This window comes from Lissotriton vulgaris, chromosome 9 (genome assembly GCF_964263255.1).
Source record: "Lissotriton vulgaris chromosome 9, aLisVul1.2, whole genome shotgun sequence".
Taxonomy (NCBI): Eukaryota; Metazoa; Chordata; class Amphibia; order Caudata; family Salamandridae; genus Lissotriton; species Lissotriton vulgaris.
The window spans coordinates 17877404-17901899 of record NC_141697.1 but is presented as its reverse complement, the minus strand read 5'-3'; the positions used below and the strand labels follow the sequence as shown (position 1 = coordinate 17901899).

Genomic DNA, 24496 nt, shown 5'->3' with positions numbered 1-24496 from the left:
AAGACGCATAAGCATGACCAGACTGCAACTACCCACGGATAGGGGCGGCTTGGGAGTGCCTGATTTGTTCGCTTACAGCTGTGCGTGCCAACTGCAATGGCTAGCTTATTGGTTGGCCGGCCACAATTTGCACGAACTGAATATGACAGAGGGTGATAGACACTGGGGGGATATACATCGACTGTTACTGCCAGGGGCCAAAACACCGGCAACGACTCCACCTTTTCAAACAAAAAAAAAATACTCTGCCCCTGCAAAGGAAACTGAGTTTGACGTCAATGCCAACTCTGTGGGACTTGGTGCTGTCCTCTCAATGTTCCAACAATGAGAAGAATGGGCCCCAATAGCCTGCATGAGTAGAACCCAGACTCCAAAGAGCAGAATTACTCCCAAATGGAACAGGAATTCATAGCGGTACACCGGGATACACCCTTTTCAAGTAGCCACAGATCACACGCCTCCAATTGCCTTATTCAGAGGGTCACCCTATAAACTTCTACTGAAGATTAAAAAAAAGGGGATAGTTCAACTCCAACAATATTTATTCCCGATAGTATACAGACCTGGCTCCAGAAAGCCAGGAGACTTTCTGCCTCCACACCCTCAGCCAGCAACATTTCAATAAGCAGAAGATGCACAGGACACAGAACACTCAAGTCTTAACTAACCAAGAAGCAAGTACTATAGCCCAAAATTTTTATTAGGAAGACTGCAGGGGACTCAGAAGGCCAGCTGGGCCAAAAAACAAAAAATGGAAGATGGGCTGGAGGCAGATGAAGAAGAATTCTCCTCAGTTCTACCAGGACAGCAGGAACCAACAATCCAGTTCACTTAATGGTGGCTCCGGGGAGTTTATTTACTCAGCAAAGTGGTCCCACAGTCAAAGGGGCCGAAGGGAGCACTTAGGAGAGAAACTGCATCAGATATGATCTCAGGAAGAACACAAACCATCTCAGAAGTATGACAACTTTGCCTCCTGAGCGACTACACTTAAAAATGTTTTAATTGTGTTGATCTTTTTTCTTGTCGCCAATTTTGTTTCTAGGAGAGGAATAAGGCATCACACAAGCCAGACTCAGTGGTTGACGACACAGAGTAGAAATCACCAATATCTACCGCTCACACCAGAGAGTAATGGGAGAGAGAATCTGTGACCTGGTGAACAAGGCAATTAAGGGGGCTGCTGACCTCATGGCAGGGTCTTCTCTTGCCTGACTGCATCCACCACAGATCGTGAATCCCATCATTAGTCTTATCCAACAATGCCGGCTGACAGCTAATCGTGAGGATCACGCGATAGAACACAATGGCTGCAGACTGGTGGTTCTGTGCGATATTCTTTACATGGCAAATAAAACTGGCATTTATTTCACTGAGAAAGGAGTACTACATGAGATCCCAACCTGAGCTGGTAAATGTCCCACAAAGCATGGGCCTTGCAAGCTTAGATCAGCTTAATAACACCGCTCCACAGGCAGAGTCATTATAAACGCCCGGAAACAAACAAGAATTTCAGTCATTTCACAGCCATGTAACACAGCTGGAGTTTTCATTTAAAATTTGCATTTCAGCCACAGGACCTCTGTATCATAACTAAATAGTTAAACTTTTTTAATGAAACTTTTATAACCAAGTTAAGAATGTTTATGAAAGGTTGAGTTTGCAAACATGTAACTACGTACGAATAACCCAACCTTCTTACCACTGCTTTAAGCATATTGAAAAAGTTCCTACCTCTGAAGCATGGTCATCAAATGTCTCTAATGTTGGAAGTGTCTCTGAGGATTATGAATCACTAGGCTGAAATAGTCCTGTACTCTTTGGTTTGTAGCGGGGGTGTCTGCAGACATTGCCCACTCGCACTCACTCTCTACGTCTGTTCCAACAAACAACCCTATTGCCAGGACATGAGAGCACCTTTCACAGCCCACAGACCTCCCAATGACCCGGTCCACAATCACAAGCTGAATCTGTAGAGTTTGAGGCTCATGAAGTTCAATGAGAAGCTTGAGGCCTAGGGGCTCAATGTGGGGAGCTCGAGACCCATGGATAGCTGAAGGCACATGGACTACACCTGAGGATCTTCAGGCCCATTGATAGCATGAGGAGCCTGAGCACAAGGACTGAATGTGAGAAGCTTGAGGCTCATGGACTCAATATAAGGAGACCGAAGTCCATGGAAAACAAGAGGCGCTTGAGGCCCATGAAGTGAATGTGGGGGTGTGAGGCCCTTGGATAGCCTGAGGCGCATGGTCTGAATGGGAGAAGCCCATGGTCTGAATGGGAGAAGCACATGGTCTGAACGGGAGAAGCTAAGGCAAATGGTCTGAATGGGAGAAGCAGAGGCCCATGGTCTGAATGGAAGAAGCAGAGGACCATGGTCTGAATGGGAGAAGCAGAGGCCCATGGTCTGAACGGGAGAAGCCCATGGTCTACAGTGGAGAAGCAGAGGCCCATGGTCTGAATGGGAGAAGCACGTGGTCTGAACGGGAGAAGCTAAGGCAAATGGTCTGAATGGGAGAAGCCCATGGTCTACATGGGAGAAGCAGAGGCCCATGGTCTGAATGGGAGAAGCCCATGGTCTGAATGGGAGAAGCCCATGGTCTGAATGGGAGAAGCACATGGTCTGAACGGGAGAAGCTAAGGCAAATGGTCTGAATGGGAGAAGCAGAGGCCCATGGTCTGAATGGGAGAAGCAGAGGCCCATGGTCTGAATGGGAGAAGCAGAGGCCCATGGTCTGAACGGGAGAAGCCCATGGTCTACAGTGGAGAAGCAGAGGCCCATGGTCTGAATCGGAGATGCCCATGGTCTACATGGGAGAAGCAGAGGCCCATGGTCTGAATGGGAGAAGCCCATGGTCTGAATGGGAGAAGCACATGGTCTGAACGGGAGAAGCTAAGGCAAATGGTCTGAATGGGAGAAGCAGAGGCCCATGGTCTAAACGGGAGAAGCCCATGGTCTACATGGGAGAAGCAGAGGCCCATGGTCTACATGGGAGAAGCAGAGGCCCGTGGTCTGAACGGGAGAAGCCCATGGTCTGAATGGGAGAAGCAGAGGCCCATGGTCTGAACGGGAGAAGCAGAGGCCCATGGTCTGAACGGGAGAAGCAGAGGCCAATGGTCTGAATGGGGGAAGCCCATGGTCTGAATGGGAGTAGCAGAGGCCCATGGTCTGAACGGGAGAAGCAGAGGCCCATGGTCTGAACGGGAGAAGCAGAGGCCCATGGTCTGAACGGGAGAAGCAGAGGCCCATGGTCTGAACGGGAGAAGCAGAGGCCCATGGTCTGAACGGGCGAAGCAGAGACCCATGGTCTGATCTGAACGGGCGAAGCAGAGACCCATGGTCTGATCTGAAAGGGAAAAGCAGAGACCCATGGTCTGATCTGAAAGGGAAAAGCAGAGACCCATGGTCTGATCTGAAAGGGAAAAGCAGAGACCCATGGTCTGATCTGAAAGGGAAAAGCAGAGACCCATGGTCTGATCTGAAAGGGAAAAGCAGAGGCCCATGGTCTGATCTGAACGGGAGAAGCAGAGGCCCATGGTCTGAACGGGAGAAGCAGAGGCCCATGGTCTAATCTGAACGGGAGAAGCAGAGGCCCATGGTCTGAACGGGAGAAGCAGAGGCCCGTGGTCTGAACGGGAGAAGCAGAGGCCCGTGGTCTGAACGGGAGAAGCAGAGGCCCGTGGTCTGAACGGGAGAAGCAGAGGCCCGTGGTCTGAACGGGAGAAGCAGAGGCCCGTGGTCTGAACGGGAGAAGCAGAGGCCCATGGTCTCAAAGGGAGAAGCTGAGGCCCATGGGCTCAAAGGGAGAAGCTGAGGCCCATGGGCTAAACAAGAGGAGCCTGAGGCCCATGGGCTAAACGAGAGGAGCCTGAGGCCCATGGGCTAAACGAGAGGAGCCTGAGGCCCATGGGCTAAACGAGAGGAGCCTGAGGCCCATGGGCTGAACGAGAGGAGCCTGAGGCCCATGGGCTAAACGAGAGGAGCCTGAGACCCATGGGCTAAACGAGAGGAGCCTGAGGCCCATGGCTAGCATGAGCACCAAGGAATATATGTGAAGAGCTTGAGGCCCATTGATAGCTTGAGACCCATGGGCTAAATAAGAGGGGCTTGAGGCCCATTGAGAGCAAGACGAGACACTACATAAAAAAAATCACCCAGCAGACAGGAAACAGGATATTGCGGGGGGGCAGAAGACAAGTCCTTCCTCAATGTTATACTGATGCTTTGCAACACATTTCACGATGATCTTGTTAATTTTCAAGGCTTTTTTGGGGAGAAGTATAAATATTGATTATGATGTAGCCCTGAATAAAGTAATACTGGATGATCACTCTCAGAGCCTGACAGAAACCACATCCCTGCAGAAGGCGGGCTATGGAACTCTTTTCAGGAGTCCCAGGGCGGTCAGTGGATACATTCAGAGCAGTCTACCCAGGTGTTTTAACACTTACTATTAGGCTCAAACCTGATCCGCTGGTACATAACTTTAGCACTTGACCCTCAGTGTAGTGAAGACGAGCACTCCAAGGCTTACTTGGGAACATGAAGTGGGAAAAGAGACTCAGCACTTAATATGGATCCAGAATTGATCTATAAATCAAGGTCCAGCCAATACTTTATATTTAAGAAGAAAGGTACTTTCATTCTAACACACAATGGAAACATACTTATAAGCAGAGCACTTTTATCAAGGGTACCAATGAGAGACAGTACACACTGTAATGTGGGGCAGTCTTGTGTGGTAACGTGCAGTGGCCTTTGGCCCTATGCACGAGTCTCAGTGGGCCTATTGGAGTTCTTCTGGAAGGGCCCTGTCTCTGATAATCTAAGTCTCAGCCTCCAAACAGACGTGCACTTTTCCCACCCGCATTGGGTACATTGTCGCCATACATCTCCTTGTTGAAGGATCTCATGAAGATAATATCTTACCCTTGTCCTTCATTAATGGTCTCTCACCCCTTCTCACCATCGTCAATGCCACCCTCACCCAACAAATCTTCTTACAAGTACTCAAGGCATGCCAGATCCTCACCATCCTAAAGAAACCTGTACTTTACCCTAATGACCTTTCCTACGGCTGGCCCAAAACTCACCTACCACTGATCTGCAAGATCAATGAACAAGCATTTGCAATGCAATAGGACTCGCATTAGGAAAGTTTGAGCTATTGGTATTGTAAATGACATTTCTTTATTTATGTGTTGGTTTTGAAAATAGCGAGATTAATAGCTTTGTCATTTACAATGCCAATAGTTTTAACTTTCGCAAATGTGACACCTCTAGCATTTGTAATGCAAGATGTGTTGTATTTACATGATTTAGATGTATTGATATTACAAATAACAATGGCTTTTATTTTTTTTAAATAATTAATACTTAAATTAAAGGTATTATAATTTATAATGGCAATATCTTAAACTTTTGTAAATAACTTTTGTGAAGATTATGTTCAGTGTATTTTATTGTGAAGAAAATACAAGAACAGAAGTGAAATATTAACATCTTTTTGTGACATTTGTAATAAAGATTGAAACATTGAGAGAACATATTTGAACCAGTTGTTGTTGAATGGTTGCACAGATTAATGCTGTGATGGCGCTGAGTGATGTTGGGGTGGCGACGAGTGATGCGGTGGCTTCCAGTGATGCGGTGGTAGCGCGTAGTGATGCTGTGGTGGCGACGAGTGATGCTGTGGTGATGCAATAGATAGAGTGAGTGCAATAGATAGAGGGAGGGCGATAGATAGAGGGAGGGCGATAGATAGAGGGAGGGCGATAGATAGAGGGAGGGCGATAGATAGAGTGAGTGCGATAGACAGAGTGAGGGCAATAGATAGATAGAGTGAGGGCGATAGATAGATAGAGTGAGGGCGATAGATAGAGTGAGGGCGATAGAGTGAGAAAGATAGATAGAGTGAGGGCGATAGATAGATTGAGGGCGATAGATAGAGTGAGATAGATAGATAGAGCGAGGGCGATAGAGCGAGGGCGATAGATAGGGTGATAGATAGCGTGAGGGGCGATAGATAGAGTGAGGGGCGATAGATAGAGTGAGGGGCGATAGATAGATAGAGTGAGGGGCGATAGATAGATAGAGTGGGGGGCGATAGATAGATAGAGTGAGGGGCAATAAAGTCAGTGCGATAGATAGATAGATTGAGGGCAATAGATAGATAGAATGAGGGCGATAGACAGATAGATAGAGTGAGGGTGATCGATAGATAGATAGATAGTGTAATTATGTGGCGTGTAATTATGTGGCACTGAGTGGTATTTGGAGTGTATGTTACATTGAGTGCAGTGTAATTATGTGGCACTGAGTGGTATTGTTTGGAGTGTATGTTGCATTGAGTGCAGTGTAATTACGTAGCATCTAATTCTGTGGCACTGAGTGGTACTGTGTGGAGTGTGTTGCATTCAGTAGAGTGTAATTACGTGGTGTGTAATTATGTGGCACTGAGTGGTATTTGGAGTGTATGTTGCATTGAGTGCAGTGTTATTATGTAACATATGATTATGTGGCACTAAGTGCAAAGGTGGGACAAAAAGCTGCCTGCCACTAGTAAAACCAAGCAACAGAAGGACATAGGGGAGACTCAACAGAGATGGTGCCGAGTGATACCGAGGTTGTGCAGAGTGATGCTTTGGTGTTACTGTGCTGTGCTCAGGTGGTGCTAAGTGGTGCTGCACTAAAGTGGTGCTGTCTTGGTGCTGAGTTGCTTCTGACGTGATGCTGTGATTGGGCTGCGCTGGTGGTGGTGTACTGATGTGGAGGTGGCACTGCGCTGGTGCTGAGTTGGTGTTGCGCTGGTGGTGGTGCACTGATGAGGTGGCACTATGGTGGTGCTTGGTTTGCTGATGCTGTGGTTGTGCTGAGTCATGCTGAGGTGGTACTCGTGCTCAGGCGGAGCAGAGCTGGTGTCCTAGTGATGCTGAATGATGGTGAGTTGGTTCTGAGCCTATGCTGAGGTGGTGCTGTTTTAGTGGAGAGTTGCTGCTAAGGTGGGTCTGCGCTGGTGGTGCTGCACTGGTGGCCCTGCGCTGATGCTGAGGTGGTGCTGTACTGATGCTGTGTTGGTGCTGCACTGGTGGTGGTGCACTGATGGGGAGGTGGCGCTCTGCTGATGCTAAGGTGGTGCTGAATGATTCGGAGGTGGTGGTGCTACTCTGGTGTTGAGTGATGCGGAGTTGGTGCTGTCCTGATTCTGAGGGTCTGCTGTATTGGTGCTGAATTGCTGCTGAGGTGGGTCTTCACTGGTGCTGAGGGGTAAACAGCATTTACAACGAAACTTTTACAATGCACTACCATTACGACGCAACCATTACAACGCAAACCATTACAACGCATTGCGCTGGGGGGGCGCTCTAGGATAGGGAATAGATTTAATTTACTATCCAACACCTTCCCTACTATCCACGGGGACTGGAGTTGGAATAGTAAATTAAACTATTCACTATCCAGCACCCCAAAGCGATATGCGTTGTAGTGGTATGCGTTGTAAAAACTGTGTTGTAACGGCATGCGTGGTAAAAGCATGCGTTGTAACGTCATATATCCGTGCTGAGGTGAGGCTGTGGTGGTGGTGGTGGTGCACTAATGCTGCACAGGTGCTGTGTTTGGCTGAACTGGTGCTGCACTGATGAGGAGGTGGTGCTGAAACGGTGCTGTGCTGATGCTGAGGTGGTGCACGTGCTTCTATGCTGTGGTGGTGCTGCACTGGTGATACACTGGTGATACGGAGGTGGTGTGTTTGTGCTGTGGTGGTGCTGAGTGATACTGAGGTGGTGCTAAGTGATGGTTAGTGGCGCTCATGTGGCGCGTCAGGTGATGCTACACTGGCATTGAGGTGGGCTGCGCCAAAGCTGAAGTGGTGCTGTGCTAATGCTGTGGGGGTTGCGCTGGTGGTGGTGTACTGATATGGAGATGGAGCTGTTGTGGTGTTGAGTAGATGCTGCACTGGTTCTGAGGTGGTGCTCAGTGATGCTGTGTTGGCGCTGAGTGATGCTGTGTTGCTGCTGAGTGATGTTGTGCTGAGTGATGCGCTAGTGGTGCTTGTAAGCAATGGGTGGACTCCAAGCCACTCTGTGTTCTTGATGAGACACAATATGGCATCGACCTAACAAGTAACAAACCACTTCGGGTAAAAAGATCTTTTCGAGTTTTAAAACTTTGGCCCAATAACAAGCAAAACAAGAGACTTTGGTTTAGATGTAATAGGTTTCGAGTAATTCAAATTACTCGACCTAAAAAGTAGGTAGGCAAAGAAAGAAACACTCATGCCTGAAAACAGCATGCTTCTGAAGTATACTGTGGGGGTGTCTCAGAAGACTTCTACTCTTCTTACCAGCTCCTCTGGTCTGTCAATAAAGTTTCAGAAGAATTGTAAATGTGCGTCACAAGCACGGAAAGACTATGCCTCACCCTAATAAGGAGTCTGTGGGGGCGCCTGCATAGATCTCACACACATGTTTACTTGTTTTATATTTGACAAAGGGATACGCATTTTTGGTAACTTGTCAGCTTTTCTTTAAAGTAAGTGATCATACAAATGGAGGCCTTCAGAATGTAACACAGATAGAGCAACAACCCGAGTTCAGCAGTATCTACAATTTGTGACTGAACATAAGGACGAGCATTAATTATGGCTTCTTGGTAAAAAAAAGAAATGCAATCATTTAGAAGATTAACTTGCCTCCAAGACTGACGAGTGGAGAGCCCATCCAGGGACCCGGCAAGTTGCCGGGCTATGCAAGGTTTCATCCTTGTAGCCTGAGAAATTGAGAACCATCTAGTTTGGTCATACCACCTAAAAAACCAGCTCCTGCAAATTATTACGTTTGTGATGTGGGTCATATAAATACTAATAATATTATCTGTGACACTGCCTGTGACAGCAATGGCATTTCTGTTTTACAGCAATAGTATAATTGGCCAACATGTTATTAAAACGACATAACGTGTACTTCCTTGACAGGAAATAATAACCAGTTTCTCCCGTTACAATTGCATATTACAATCCTTGCATTTCCCCATAACGTCTGACAATTATGCCTGTTTACTACATAGTAAGTTCCTCTAAAGAAAAATAGTGAATTATAATTAATTTTAAATTGAGACTCGTGCAGTGAAACACAAAAGAATGGATTTAATTAAAACGGTGGACAAAGCAGATGATGCCTCCTTTAAGAAAACAGAACTTCAAATATATGGTCCAGTGGGAAGTAAATCGCTGTTCGCACTATAACCCCTGTAAGTCATTGTGATTCGAGCCTACACCCAAAAGGCATTAGACAACCAAGCAGCATTTCAGGAGCAACTGAATCACTGGCCCACAGTCCCAGACAAACCAGGCAACGATGACAGGGCCCCCATATATATGGATGAACTATATTTAATACAGCACTTCAAAAATGGCACCTAATATTGAGATATTCTGCTGAAACGTTCCATTTCCTTTTTTCTACAGAGGCATGGTATACACATATCTACGGTGTGCGAGAGCTAGTGAGTGTCAGTAATGTAATCCATACATTTATGTACACACACACACACTGTGTAAGGCTGCCAACACGCACGCACACGAGCGAGTTGATTTGTAGGAATATGTATTCTTTGCAGTGCTCCTAAGTGGCAAACTGTGATCTAGCAAGCACTACATAGACCACAATTTAGTTTTTGTTAACTGTAGTAATAAAAACTTTCCATGGAAGTTACGGTTTCAACGTGTGTAGAAGACTGACTACAGTACCAAATAAACAAGCAGGGGGGAGGGAGTGCACAGAAGAGAAGCCCACGAAATGCCTCCGATTCCAACTAATAATACTTTTAAATAAAATATAAACTCAAAAGTTGCATTCAACTTCAATATTTTAAATGCTGTGCAACACTAAACCATGTAGGACCAAAATAAAACAAGTGGGAGAAGTGGGGTGAATAACTAACAAACGAAAGGAATGGCTGCCATTAATCCAACTGAGGTCTGCTGAGCAAATTTATATAAATAAACAAGGTTAATGCAGCGCCATGAATCATGGTCCGTTTCAAACTCGATTCCAACTAAACCAAGTGGCAAACTGGAACTATATATGACGTGCGGTGATTAACATGGCTGACTGCACAGATGTCTCGATTCTCGAAGCACACAGGCAAAACATCGCAAGCTCTCAGCATTGCTGGGGGGGGGGGGGGTTGGTGGGTGCGCAGCAGCCTTTGATGTGGTGTGCGAGGCGGATGAGGTGGGAGCGAGTGGGAGGGACCCATCTACAGAGGCATGGTATACACATATCTACGGTGTGAAAGTGAAAGCAATTAGGGGCGAGGTGAGAGGGAGGCTGATGGCTTTGATGTGTGAAGCAGGCAGGCCTCGGGAAGCAAATGGAAAGCGCGTGCACGGACACACATGCACTCAGCAAAAACCGCCTGGTTTTAGCTTTCTGGTTTGACGGTAATAGGTCTCTCTACGAGACCTAAAAAGCGGTCAATGTTGTGTTCAACTCCAAAATCACATCAATGCTAAACATGTCCTGCATGAATACCGGTCTGACTTCAGATCACACTGCAACCAGCAGACTTCTACCTTACATTTTACAGATAACTCCTTCCTAACTACAGGTGGAAATGACCCATCTCCAGATATTTCTGAACCACTCGGCTGCCTTCAGCACAGTTGACCACCTCACCCCCATATGCACTCTAGATTCTCAAATGAGATTCAGCGGCAAGGTCCTTCACTGGCTTCTTTTCAAACTACACCAGTTTGTTCACATAGGCATCCGTTGGGCCCTGGATATGCCTATCACCTGCGGACTTCCCCAGGTTCTACAGTGTGACCTGTCGTCTTAAACTCTACATGGAGACCACTGGTGCTCTCTCACAGAGAACAAAGCAACACAAGGAGATGATGGACGGATGGAGCGCTGAAACTTTTCAGACACTCACCCCCAGTCACAGATCTGGGTTGAATCCATCATCATTCTTTAGTTCACTTCGTCACCCCAGTTCAGACACAGCTATATGCAAATCAGTCTTTAGACTGTGCCTCATGATAACAGTCCAGCCCGAACTGCCAGGCCATGTCTTTCCTGGACCGGTTTCGGGCTAACAGCCCTCATCAGCCAGGCTAGCTTGAATCCACTGGCAAAGTGAGCAAGGGAACCACGCCTGGGCATATCCTGCCAACTTCCTTGAGGGCATTTTGAGTGTAGTTGGATTCTCACATCCCCCCTCAATCGCACCCAACTCCAAGAGAATATTTAACAACAACAAAATCAGGACTGAGAGGAGCATATTTCAGCACAATTTTCATATATTTAGCTAAAGGTCCTGAGGTTCTGGAGGGTAAGTAAATACTCCCAATATTTTTATGGTGGTACAAGAAAGCCTTGCTCGGAGTGTTCTGGCTCAAACTCCCCAAGAGACCTTTGTAAATAGTGGTAAAACGGTGGGTTTGTCAGCACAATTTCTATACAAATTGGGTAATGAGTTATATGTATTACAAGCAGTTAAAATGCACGAGGTCAAGCATTGCCACATGGCCCATCTCTTTTTAAACTTTACGCAGAAACGTTCTTCATTTCATGTTTCTATCACGCTCCCTTCGAGTCATATTTTATGACTGAGAATGTATTTGGAAGAAGCAGCAGAGCCAGATAAAGCCTTCGGGCTCAAATCGTAATGCTGCTACTCAACTACATCGACCTAACTGGATCAGGCAGCAGACAAAGTATTCCAATATCCCTGGCACGAGTCCTGGCGGCTGTAGGTTATAGCACAGAAATTAATCCACACAATCATGAAATAACAGTTTTAGCACAAAGTGCGTGCGGAGAAATAACTGAAAAAAACAGAAACAAGCCTTCCAATTTCAGTCGCTCAAATGTCAGCTTTTTAAAACGGTTTCTGAAATGCAACGAATTTGTCCAAAACTTGCTAACTAGTTTGTGAAAATGCAGGCATTGCAACATGAAATACACGTTTATTTTGCCTAAACAAGCTCAATTCCCACAAGCAGAGATGTGTTCTTTTCTTTCATGAAAATAAATACTGTAATCCATAATGTCAGATTTTCATTTTAGTAAATCCATTTGCTACCCCATCATCACCTTGTTATTTTCACTAAACACTCACGTGTACTATGTCACACATGAATAGATTCTGCCTTTTACGTCCATATATTATAATCATCATCACCAAATCCCAAGCATGCCCATCATCTGGCAGGAATTGTCACTATGGTTGTGTCAGAGAAAGCCATAATGATGTCAAAAATGGTAACAATATGTCAAGGATGGGCACCATTATGCCACTCCCACCAATAATGCCACTAAACATGCTAGGATGACCCCATACATTAACACAGAGAGGCAGAACGCAGTCAAGAAGCGGACAATGTTAGGTATGGGCAGTCCCCAGTAGATCATAGTGGGCTCCCCATCCTCCAGCCGTACCCCCACATGCCCAACCCGTCAAACACATGTATACATAAGAAACCCCCGCCTAAGATGATGTGCATGCGTTGTAGCAGAAGATAGTAATATGTGAATGGTCACACTAAAACAAGCAATGGATAATTGTGTACCACGCTACAGTGAAACAAATGGCAAAGCTCTTCAGCACAGATAGCCATATTCATAACACACTACACAGAACCATGACAGGGCACTATCTGATAAGAGAATTACGCAGCAAAACATCTGCCACTGTATTTTCTTATTAACCACCAAACACAACGTGCATGTGGATGTTGTACAAAACATAAGATAACTTGATGATGGTACGGAGAGGAAAACGTTTAGCCTAGAAGTAGAAATGTGCGGGGAGAATGGATTGCATCCTTAGCACCCAGGAGAGGAATGGTTGAAATTCTTCTTTCTGCAGCCTCCTTCTATGTTAATGCATGCTTCATCCTCTGACCCTCCATTTCAGGAAGTTGCGGATAATTTCATTGGCAAAACTGTGCCTACTCTTAACTGGCCAGAATGCCCTAGGGGCATTCAGGACAGATGGAGGAGCGAATGTTCAGGATATCATTCCAGGAATTAGGTTTGGATATTCCAATTTGGCTGCCAATATGGAATAAAAGCAGGCGACACTATTTTTTTAACAAATTGGGGCATGCTTCCCTAAGTTTATACCATACTCCAACAGATGCACTGCTGATCTAGTTTACAATTAACTAAACAATGTGACAAACTTGGGATATGCTCAGGTTTTGTACACATTTCACGGTACAAAGTCTGAGCCTCCACTTCGGTGCAGCTTATTCACAAAAACTGTACTCCATACTTTTAATGAAAGGGTTAAACCCTCAAACTCGTTTTCGTTGATGGATATGAACCGATATGAGAATGTAGATTTATCAGCACATTTTTGGGTGGAACCATTTTTTTCTGTTCATGCACGCAGATCTCACCAATAACAATGCGCAGATGCTTCAGTCGAGTTAGGACATCCTTCTTGGAATCCAGCACCTTCAGTGTTGATTTCTTGACATCGCCATGAGCTTTTTTGGAAAACATCCCGCTCCCGGATCTACGTCCCTGAAGTGCGAAGGATGATCTAAGAGTTCAGGTCTACTTCGCACCTTTTTGGGAGGGCATGAGTCTATTCCAGGGGTGGGACACAGAAAATGTGCCCGCCACTCTGTTGTAGGTGTCCCTAAATAAATCCAAGCAAGTAGCAAAGCGAGTTGTCCAATAACAGTGCCTTGAGGTTGGGATGGTGACCCAGAGTCTCTGGCTTGTTGAGGGTGTCGCCTTTTCTTGTATTCTTTAAAAAATATATATCAATCCAGTGTCATAAGCTCAAGGATGTTTCCAGGAAGACCCTTGAAGCGACACAAGGTGTCCAGGGCCTAAAAGAAGGGTTGCAGAAACCCAAAAATACCAAGAGATGTTGTGTCCCTCCGGTAGTGCTCACGGATGGTCCCAGACGTGTTCCTGCTGTTACAGAGAAAGGTTGGTCTGGGGCTAGGAGGATATTCTGCCAGTCTAAGGGAGCTTTGGGAGTCTTTGGCGTAGGCAGCCCCTGCGGTGCATGGAGGAGCTTGAGAGATGGGATGTCAGGTACCAGTGGTTACCTGGAGTTGCAGGTGTCAGATCCTGGAACTGGTAGGGTTGTGGGCAGGGGGTACAGAAGTGTAGGTAGAGTTCCTGGGGGCAGTAGGGGGTACTTGGGTGTAGTAGAGGACTGGTAGGGTAGGGGGCACAGGAGTGTGAGAATGGTAGTCCTCTGGATGGGGGCCTCTTAGGGGTGGCAGAGGATTGGTAGGGTCGTGGGAAGGTTTGGGGGTACAGGAGTGTGGGGGTAGTCTCTGGATGTCGATGGGGGGATCCTGTGGTAGGGTCAGGGTGACTGGGGTGTCTTGTGGCTCCTGGGGTGTGGTAGAATGAGGGTCTCCTAGGGTGGGGTAGGGTCAGGGTCTCTCTGGGATCTTGGGGTGTGGTAGGGTCAGGGTATCTGGGATCTTGGGGTGTGGTAGGGTCAGGGTGGCTGGGATCTTGGGGTGTGGTAGAGTCAGGGTGTCTTAGGGTCACAGGGTGTCTTTGGAATGTTCCACTCCTGGGTGGGGCGGGGGTGCCTCGCAGGGTGTGGCAGAGGTTCAGGCGTGCCTTGGGTGGGGGACAGTGGCTGGAGCAGGAGTCCTGGGCGGGGGCCGGAGGGCCCCAGGGGTCAGAGGTGAGTGGGGTCAGAGGTCAGCAGGGTGTCCCGGGCTCTTTCTGAAGTCCTGCGGCGTCGGTCCCTCGGGCTGCCGAGGCAGCTCTAGCTCAGGGACGCACGGTCCATGTTCGCCGCGGCCTCGCCGGGCGGGAGGTTCCCGAGCTCGGGCCTGACCTCCCGCCGCCCCAAGTGGACCTGAGATTCCCCTCTGCCCGCTCTGCTTTCCACTCTCCCCGACTTCAACAGCGGAGGCAGTAGCAGCCAATAGGGGGGCCGGATTATACTGATTGACAAGCACGAGGGCGGGAGTGGGAGGAGCTGGGCGGCTGAGCGGCCTCATAAATCCTGCGATTGGCTACAAAAAAATGACCCACCCGGAAAAGATGGCTAGAGCGTCCCGGAAGTTACCGCCCCTTCACCCGGAAGTGGCCGTCCAGACGGATGTGGGCCGCTATCCGAGGCGCTAGGATGCAGGGCAGGCTGCGGCTGCTGCTGGTGGTGGTGTGGGGGCCCGGGTGCAGGAGCCCCAGCGAGGCGGGAGTGGCCTGGGGAGGCGGGTGCTGGAGAGCCGGGGGTGGAGGAGCCGCGGGAGAGTCGGGGGGAGGAGGGGGGCTTGGGAGATTCTGGAGGATGTCACCCCGCCTCAATCCGCCCGGTTGAGGCTCTTGCTCCTCCGTGTTTTTGAGGGTCTTCTCCTTGCTTTCCCCTCGTTGCATCTGAATGATCTGATCCCCATGAAGCAGGTAGCAACTCCAGCGCCTTGAGACCCTCGCGGTTGATTTGCAGCGCTCTATAAATCTTTCATCAATTGATTGACTCCTGAAATATGCAGCCCATGCACATGCTGGGGATTGGCCCTCGTATTCTTCCAGATAACCTCTGTGGCTGCTGAGGGGTGTGCTGGAGCACACATGCCAACATTTTAAAAGAGGAAAGGGGGGATTTACCCAAATTATTCGGGAGAATGTATTGACTTCAATGGAAGCAGAGGCAATTTCAGCCGGGAGGTAACCAAAATAAAGACATTTTTGGCATCAACAGCTAGGAATCTCACACCGTAATCTGGTCTATCGACTTGTTTGTTGGGAGTATTGGGGAGAGTAATATTCACTATATAATCTATGAGTCATGTTGTTGTCATTTCTGTGTGGGCATAGCTATACCCTGCATGTGCTGTTAGATGTCTAGCTGACATGCTGATTGCGATGCCTTAAGGTGGTGTGCTGGTTCTGTGTGAAAAGATGGCAATAAAAAGAGAGCAGGTTATTTGCTCAATGTAAGAAGACCTTTGGCAATATCTTCAAGAGGAGAAAAGGCCTCTTGAGTAAAGACTTGTTTTATTTACATCAAAGACTAGGCAAGAAAATAGTATTTTAATTTTGAACGTGCCATATTTAAAGATTCATAGGTTCCAGAACTCTTATAGAGAGAAGCACTGGTAGCTGTACTAACTGTCAAATAGCTACAAGTGACTAATTACCAACTCTTTGGTATGACACCAGTATAAGAGACCATAAGAATGCAAATATTGAGAAAACCACGCACACTAAAAAGCACTTTTTTGTGTGTGCTGGTATGTTTTATTTGATAGAAAGATGCATGCTAAACCTTATGTGAGCTGGGTGTGGCCAGGGGTGCCGAGCAAAAATTTATGTTAGGTAAAACAAACTTTAGGGTGCACAATAGACTTTACTAGGGCACCCCTGGGTCAGGATTAAAAACCAAGCTAAAAAGGGAGGGAATTAGCCTGTCATAGAGTGAAAAATAGGTAGATATGTTTCAGCCTTGTGCCCTCATAAGAGGTGTGCAAAAAAGAACAGCTGATGGACGGAATGCTGAACAAATCAAACATTAACCCCAGAGGCATGACAGCCTTCTTCAGGACCTTGTGATACTGCTATAAAGTGTGTGGGCAGTCAACCCCTGCAGGGGGGGGGGGGGGGGGGGGGGGGGGCAGGGGGGGGGGGGGGGGGGGGGGGGGCAGGGGGCCATGGTCAGCAGCCAACGAAGATGACCGCACTGTAAGAAAGCTCGGTCAGCCACCCATTACACCAGCAAGAGAGCTAGCTGGTTCACCCCAGAACTCTTAGCCTCAAATGCGAACCTGCCGGAAACTAGAGAAGAAACAGCACAATGAAAAGACACCGGACAGCCTCGCAGCTCACAAAGACACCATCCGCAAACACCATCACCTCATCGGGTCTGCCAAGAGGACCTCCTTCAAAGACCGCCTCGACAACAACGTAAAGGAACTCTCCAACCCCAGCTCCCAACACCAACGACATCCCGCCATCGCAAGCCCTGTGCGACTCCCTCGCCACCTTCATCCACCGCAAGATCGCTGACATCCACGACAACTTCAACGCCCAGACAGCCCCAACAGACATCGACACTCCAGACACCCCACACACCATCGACCACGACCCCCTGCCAGCCTGAGCCAACATGAACATAGATGACACCATCAAGACTATGAGCACAATCCACTCCGGCACCCCGTCAGACCCACTCCGCACCACATCTTCAACATAGCCAGCAGCTCCATCGCACCTGCGCAACGTAATCAATCTCTCCTTCGAGACCGCGACCTTCCCAGAGAACTGGAAACACGCCGAGATCAACGCCTTACTCAAAAAACCCAAGGCGGACCGGAGAGACCTCAAGTAATTCCGGCCCATCTTCCTGCTTCCGTTCCCAGCCAAGGTCATCGAGAAGATCGTCAACAGACAGCTAACCCGATACCTCGAAGAAAAGAGCATCCTGGACCTATCCCAGTCAGGGTTCCGCAGCAACCACATAACCGAGACTGCCCACATCGCCGCCACTAACGACATCAGGACCCTGCTGGGCAACGGTGAGACCGTGGCCCTCATCATCCTGGACCTCTCCACTGCCTTCGACACCGTCTGCCACCGCACACTACGCACACTCCTCCACGACGCAGGGATCAGAGACAATGCCCTGGAATGGACCACCTCCTTCCTCTCCAGCAGAACCCAGAGCTTTCGCCTCCCCCATTCCGATTCAAAGCCTCCAAGATCATCTGCGGCATGCCCCAGGGATCATCCCTCAGGCCAACACTTTTCAACATCTACATGGCCCGCTCGCACAAGTCACCCAACAGCACAACCTCAACATAATCTCCTACGCCGACGACACTCAACTGATCCTCTACCTCACTAAGGACCCCCTCACCGCCAAATCCAACCTCCACGAAGGAATGAAGGCAGTCACCGACTGGATGAAGATCAACTGACTGAAGCTGAACACGGACAAGACGGAGGTCCTCATCTTCGGTTCCAACCCTTCAGCCTGGGATGAATCCTGGTGTTCTACAGCACTGGGAGCAGCCCCGATACCCACCGACCATGCATGCAACCTGCAAGTCATCCTTGACTCAACACTCTCCATGACCAAGCAAATCAACGCAGTCTCCTCCTGCTTCAACACCCTCTGCAAGATCTACGGGTGGATCCCGACAGATACAAGAAGAACAGTCACCCAGGCCCTCGTCAGTAGCAGACTCGACTATGGAAACGCTCTCTACGCGGGAGCCCCGGCCAAGCTCATCAAACGACTGCAACGCATTCAAAACTCCTCTGCACGCCTGATCCTCGACGTACCACACCACAGCCACATCACCCCCACCTGAGAAACCTGCACTGGCTCCCCGTCAACAAGAGGATTTCCTTCAAGTGCCTCATCCACGCACACAAGCCACTCCACAAGACCGGCCCAGCCTACCTCAACAGACGACTCTTCTTTTACACCCCAACCGCCAGCTCCCTTCCGCTGACCTCGCCCTCGACACCGTCCCTCGCATCTGAAGAACAGCCTCCGGTGGCAGATCCTTCTCCCACCTCGCCACCAAGACCTGGAACACCCTCCCACTGAGCCTACAACAGACCCACGGCCTGCTGACCTTCAGGAGGCTACTCAAGACCTGGCTGTTGGACCAGTAGCGCCCCCCCCCCTTTTTTCCCCCATCGCCTTGAGACCCTCACGGGTAAGTAGTGCGCTCTACAAATTCTTGATTGATTGATGGAAATCCCTTGTATATCCACTCACAAATGTGCTGCAATACTGTACACAGCAACCGGAGACTCCGGGCACATTGGAGAGTAGCGTGTTGATCTTTGGGGCATAGAAACCCACCATCAACGAGCGATTGGCGAGTGCGTCCTGCTGCAGGGAAGAGCCACAGTGCCTGCGTAGAGGGCGTGCGTTAAAACGTGACACAATCCAGCTGTGGCTGAGAGGAAGGGCGAGGACCACCGGCCGATCCACCCTACAACAAAGTAGACACACAGTGGCACATACTGTAGATGCTGCGGAGTGGTGCGTGCCGTGTCACTCAGAGCTGGCATTGATCGCCGGAGGTTGCCAGAGAACAGCGTACCTTTCGAATGAGACAGCTCGCCTGCTGGACGAGAGGCGCAACTCCAATGGTGATTGCGTGCTGAATTGACCGATGCTGCCTCGGACTTGAGGAGACATCAATGAGGATTACTGCAACTGTGATGGCTGCCTCAAGGCCAATTAGAGAGCGAGCAGCTTTGAAGATTCTGATGAGGTGTGGGTGTGCAGCACGACCGCGTCTAGCCTAGTGGTGATCCTAACTAACCTTAGGTGTAGACACTGACTGATTTAAAGATACATTGCCAACATCAGAGTAGTCCTCCCCCCAATCTCAGTTGTAATACAGCACTGAGTGTGCAATGAGAGTATAGAGCTATCTGGACCTTGGAAATAGTGGCTATACCTCACTCAGTGCCTCCCTAAAATATCTCAGCACTACCGAATTTTCCCCCAATAATAGTGGATTAATTTGATACACAATCAGTGGCTAAAGACTGTGACTCTGAAAGGGGTACTACAGCGACGGGAGGACCTTTAAAGTGGGTGGCAGTTGCACTCGCCTCAGTACTGTAACTATAGCTAAACACTGGGCATCAAGAAGACGAGGGAAACCTCCCCATCTCACCTTTTGGGAAGTGGCGAATGGCAACCGATAGAAACGCAAAGACGTCCCATCAAACTAAGCTAGACCAGTTTTGCCTACCCCAAGAGAGACACTCGCGTAATGGAAGGAGAGGAGCAACGCCAAAAATAAGTATCAGGGGAAGGCAGCCCCACATTGCAGGATTTGATGGTGGCCATTCAGAGAGTCAGCTCAACGTTCAAGACCAAGATTGACACAGTGGCCTCGGAGGTTACACTGATGCATGCTGACTTGCGTAATTTGATCCCCAGGGTAAAAGCTGCAGAAGAGACTATATTACTTCTTAGTACAGTGACCAAGGAACTTGAAGCGCGACTAGAAGAGTACAAGGGGCGCACACGTTGCAACAATGTTTGCATCCTGGTAGTACCAGAGAAAGCAGAGGGAACGTCAACAGATCTATTTGTCAAGGAACTTCTAACACAACATTTGCAGCCCCAACGCCTCTCCAAATATTTTTCTGTGGAACGTGCTCATCGAGTGCCATGAGGTCTGCCATGTCCGGGCGCACCTCCCCTGCCCATACTGGCGAGCATCTTCAATTTCAGAGACCGGGATGTAATAATACAAACAGCCCGCCCTGTGCCACCGTTGCGCTACGAAAACGCCATAATAAATTTCTTCCCAGACTTCACACTCAAAGTCCAGAACCAGAGACACTCATTTTGGGTGGTTAAGAAATGGCTGCGCGAGAGAGATCTGAAATATGCATTGCTCTTTCTTGCCAAACTCCGAGTGGTGGCAGAAGGGAAAATGTGTTTTTTTAACTGTCCTGAGGATGTGTGGGACTGGCTCGATGGCTGGAGGATCCCTGGAGACAACAGAAATCACACCAGCTGATACCGAGAAAAGAAGGAATGGCGCAACCGGGACCAAATCGTAACGAAGAAAAAGAAATTGCTAATAAAAGACCTGCGGAATCCAGCACCCTCCCAATGTGCAGATACCGTATACGGGCGACAAAGCAGATTGACACTGAACTGTTTATGCGGTCCACCGCCAAGAATGGACCATACGTCATCTTAACGATCACCACATGATTTATTTGACTGTCAGGTGGAAGAAGTGATTTCGGGCTGAAACCGCAAGGTAACCTGGAGCTGTTGGAAGAATTGCATTGAAGTCGATTTGAAACCAAATTAAGCGTAACAATGTGAACATGCTGTGGGGCCATTTATTAGGGGAGGGGGGCAGGCAGCATTCCCCGTTACTAAGAAATGGGGTACATGTGCTCTGCAAAGTTGGGGGGGGGGGGGTAGTTCAGTTAGTGGGAAGTTTCAGTTCAATCACTACAATGCGCAGATAGTTGAGATAAGGACACAGGTCTCACAACAAAACCATTCATGAGATACGACACAAGACGCTACCTTGAATGACTTAGAAGCAGATGAGGAGTCTTATTCGGACCACTCCCTTCGGGTCACTACGGGCGGACTATGGAAACCTATGGGGTTGACTGGGCCCGGGCCGCATCTCCGCATAGCTCAGATGCACAATGACGTCAGTAGATGTGTATCCCTTGTTCGGTTGACAGTTCTTTACTGTAATGTAAATGGATTGGGTGACAAAATCAAACGGGGGTAGTAATGCAATATATCAAGCTACGGGCACCCGATATAGTCCTGTTGCAAGAAACTCATGTACAAGGTACGTCCTACTGCACACTTAATAGATTGGGCTATAAATTGACAGGCCACGTGGGATATACATAGACTCCAGAGTGGTGGACAACTTATTGTGTAAAACCCTTCCATTTAGGATTCATGCAGTGACACATGACCAATATGGGTGCTTCATAACGCTGTTGGGAAGGTAGGTTAGTACATATTATCTCGCTATATATCCCCCCTCAACTTCACTCCTCTGCGTTAACAGATTTGGGTGCCCATCTAGTGAAGTTGCCACCAGGTGAACTACTGATTGGGGGAGATTGCAAAGCAGCTCTAAATAGTGAGACGGATCGTTGGCCAGCCAGGCAAAAAGTTAGTGCGGGAAAGTGCTAGCTGAGTTCCTGTCAGCTATTAATCTTATAGATGTGTGGCGCACTCGCAGTCCCTCTGCCAAACAATACACCTTCCTCTGGAACGTACATGGGAGCATGTCCCTAGTAGACTATGTATTTGGACTGGTAGATCAACTGTCACAATATTGCAAGGTAATCCACCACCCTAGGGGTATTTCTGATCACTCCCCAATTGCTGTGACCTACGATGGCCCACCTCCAACTCGCAGAACACATATGAAGCTGAAGATAAAGCCAAAGCGCATTCCTGGGCGACCTCACATAGACTATACGAAGTGGGCAACCAAGCTAGTAAGCTGCTGGCGTGGCTGGACAGGCGGGAGCAGGCCTCAGGATGGGTCTTTGAGGTCCCTTCTGATCCAGGGGAGAGGATCCGAGACAGACAAAGAATTGCAGATACCTTTACAGCCTATTACCGAAAACTATTTATGTCCTCAGCCCAGACCACCCAGGGAGAGGCTCAGGAGCTCCTAGCCACGCTTAAAATACCTATCCTCGATAAGATGGATAAAGAGAGCTTAGAATTGGACTTGACAGAAAGTGAAGTAATACAGGCGATTCGGGCAGGGAAAGCAGCGGGCCCGAATGGCCTGCCGATTGAGCTATATAAGGTTACAGCCTCCACAACTGCACCATATTTATTGAAAATGTTTCAGGAGAGCGTCCTAGTGGAGCGAACAAGATCTTTATTGTTGAATGTGTCAGACTCATCTTCATGAATAATATCTTTCTGTTTAAGGGTGAATTTTTTAAACAACTAAAGGGGACCAGTATGGGGGCCACTTGTGCCCCCAGTCTGGCCTGCCTTTACGTCAGGCAGTTTGAGGCAAAACACATATAACGATTTAGCCCCTTTTTATTTAAATGTAGCGGGCTGGTACCGCTACATTGACGACATCGTTTTTATTTGGGAAGGCTCAGTTGAATTACTTAATTAATTTTTGCTATGGTTGAACCTAGGTGACCCAAATCTTAAATTCACATCTCATCACAGTACCTCGAGAGTTGATTTCCTGGATATATCGAATAAGGAAGTGATTGGAATTTTAGAGGTTGAGCTATTCACCAAACCTACAGCAAAAAATACCCTCCTTAATTTTTCAAGTTTTCACCCTAAGTCTCAGAGGGAAAGTATTCCCTTCAGTCAATTTCTCCGGATAAGGAGAAATTGTTCGGAACTTAAAGACTTTTATAACCATTCAGAAATCCTTAAAAACAAGTTTAGAGATAGGGGCTACCCTAAAAAACTTCTGTCTCACTCCTTGAAGAGAGCTAGGTTTTATGACCGTGACACTCTCATCAATAAGTCCGAGAAAAAGAAGGAGCCCCTTAACAAGGTTGTATTTGTTAATAAGTGTTCTACCTTGACCAACCAAATTAAAAATGTTGTCAGTAGTAATTGGCACATGTTGAATCATGAGGAAAACGTTAAATTGGAAAAGCCACTTTTTGCTTTTAAGCAGAATAAAAACGTATGTGAACTACTAGTACACACCTATAGAGAAGAGAACCAACCTAATCAAAGAACACTGGATAACTCTGTAGCAATAGGAAACTTTAGATGTGGCACTTGTAACATCTGCCCACAGTGTCTACAGACTACTGAAATAACACCTAATGGCTTAGTGCTAAAATCTAAAACCATCAGTAACTGTAGAAGTAAGAATATTGTATATTTCCTACTTTGCCCATGTGGTCTTGCCTACGTGGGGGAGACTGGCAGGGAAGCACGGATTAGATTTCAGGAACACAGATCAGCCATAACAACCAAGAAGATAACCGAACCTTTGGTTACACATTTCCTTTTTTTTTTTTAAACATTTTATTTTTCAGAACCAGATAAAACAGGTACATACAAAAGAAAAAGTAGTCGAAATATGATAATATTGTACAATAAACAATAGCTTTCATGTTTGATTTGTTTTCATTCTCATATTGAGAGGTAAAGTGAAATAAAAATGAAGAAAACAAAAAATAAAAAATAAAAGAAAGAAAAAGGGCAGTGAATAGACATATAAAACGAGATATTAGAGTAAGTCATTATCATACTGTGCTAAGCCTCCTTCTCCAATTAGTGATGGGTTGTCAGATCGCCATACCACGCATAGCGGATCTTAGCCCTCTAGTGGCATAGATAGCACTTTCCTGATTGAAGACCCAGAGAAGACGTGCTAACCACATTTGAAAACTCGGTGGATCTGAGTCTTTCCACCGTGCTGCTAGTATTACCCTGAGGACTGCTGAGCTTATAAAAAGCATGTCCTCTTCTTCCCTGCTCAGGTTTAGTGTATTATCAGTACCTAGCAGATATAGAGTAGGGAAGTTGGGTATTTTATGGCCAAACACTTCCTCCCAGAATTCACAGATCATTTTTTTAATTAGTGTTAATTGGTCGCATTCACAGAACATGTGAATAAGCGTTGCAGGGCCTTTAAGACATCTGGGGCAGTGATCGTTCTCTCTTTTGCCCCAGACATATAATTTGGCCGGAGTATAGGCATGAGCGGATTTTGCGGATTGGCAATCCGCGAATTTGCGGATTTGCAAACTCGCAATCCGCAAAATCCGCGAATTCCCGCGAATTTGCGGATTTTTTTTTTTTTTTGTGTTCGCCCGTGTTTCTGCCAGTTCGCGAGGGGTTTTTACAATTTCGCAATTTGCGAACTTACCTGTCGGGTCGCAAGTTTTGCGAACTTGTTGTTTCTACGTGTCCAACCTGTTTGGGACACTCTTCTTCATCACTGCCACTCTCTGTCACCACTGCCACTCTCTGACTACTCATGCCACCCTCTGGCCCACCCATGCCACC

The 24496-nt window shown here is 47.7% G+C and overlaps 1 protein-coding gene across 9 annotated transcripts in view; it reads right to left on the bottom strand.

The window, feature by feature from the left end:
- RALGAPA1 (Ral GTPase activating protein catalytic subunit alpha 1) overlaps positions 1-14890 on the bottom strand; it is a 775068-nt gene extending 760178 nt beyond the window's left edge. For 5 of the 9 annotated variants that reach the window (XM_086936924.1, XM_086936920.1, XM_086936926.1 and 2 more), the window contains exon 1: positions 13416-13666. In XM_086936924.1, the coding sequence (XP_086793050.1) occupies positions 13416-13521 (106 nt within the window). In that variant the 5' untranslated portion in view covers positions 13522-13666. Of the gene's footprint in view, positions 1-13415 lie in introns of all 9 variants that reach the window. The other 4 variants (XM_086936922.1, XM_086936927.1, XM_086936925.1 and 1 more) reach the window with 2 other exon arrangements.
- Between the last annotated feature and the right edge of the window lie 9606 nt (positions 14891-24496).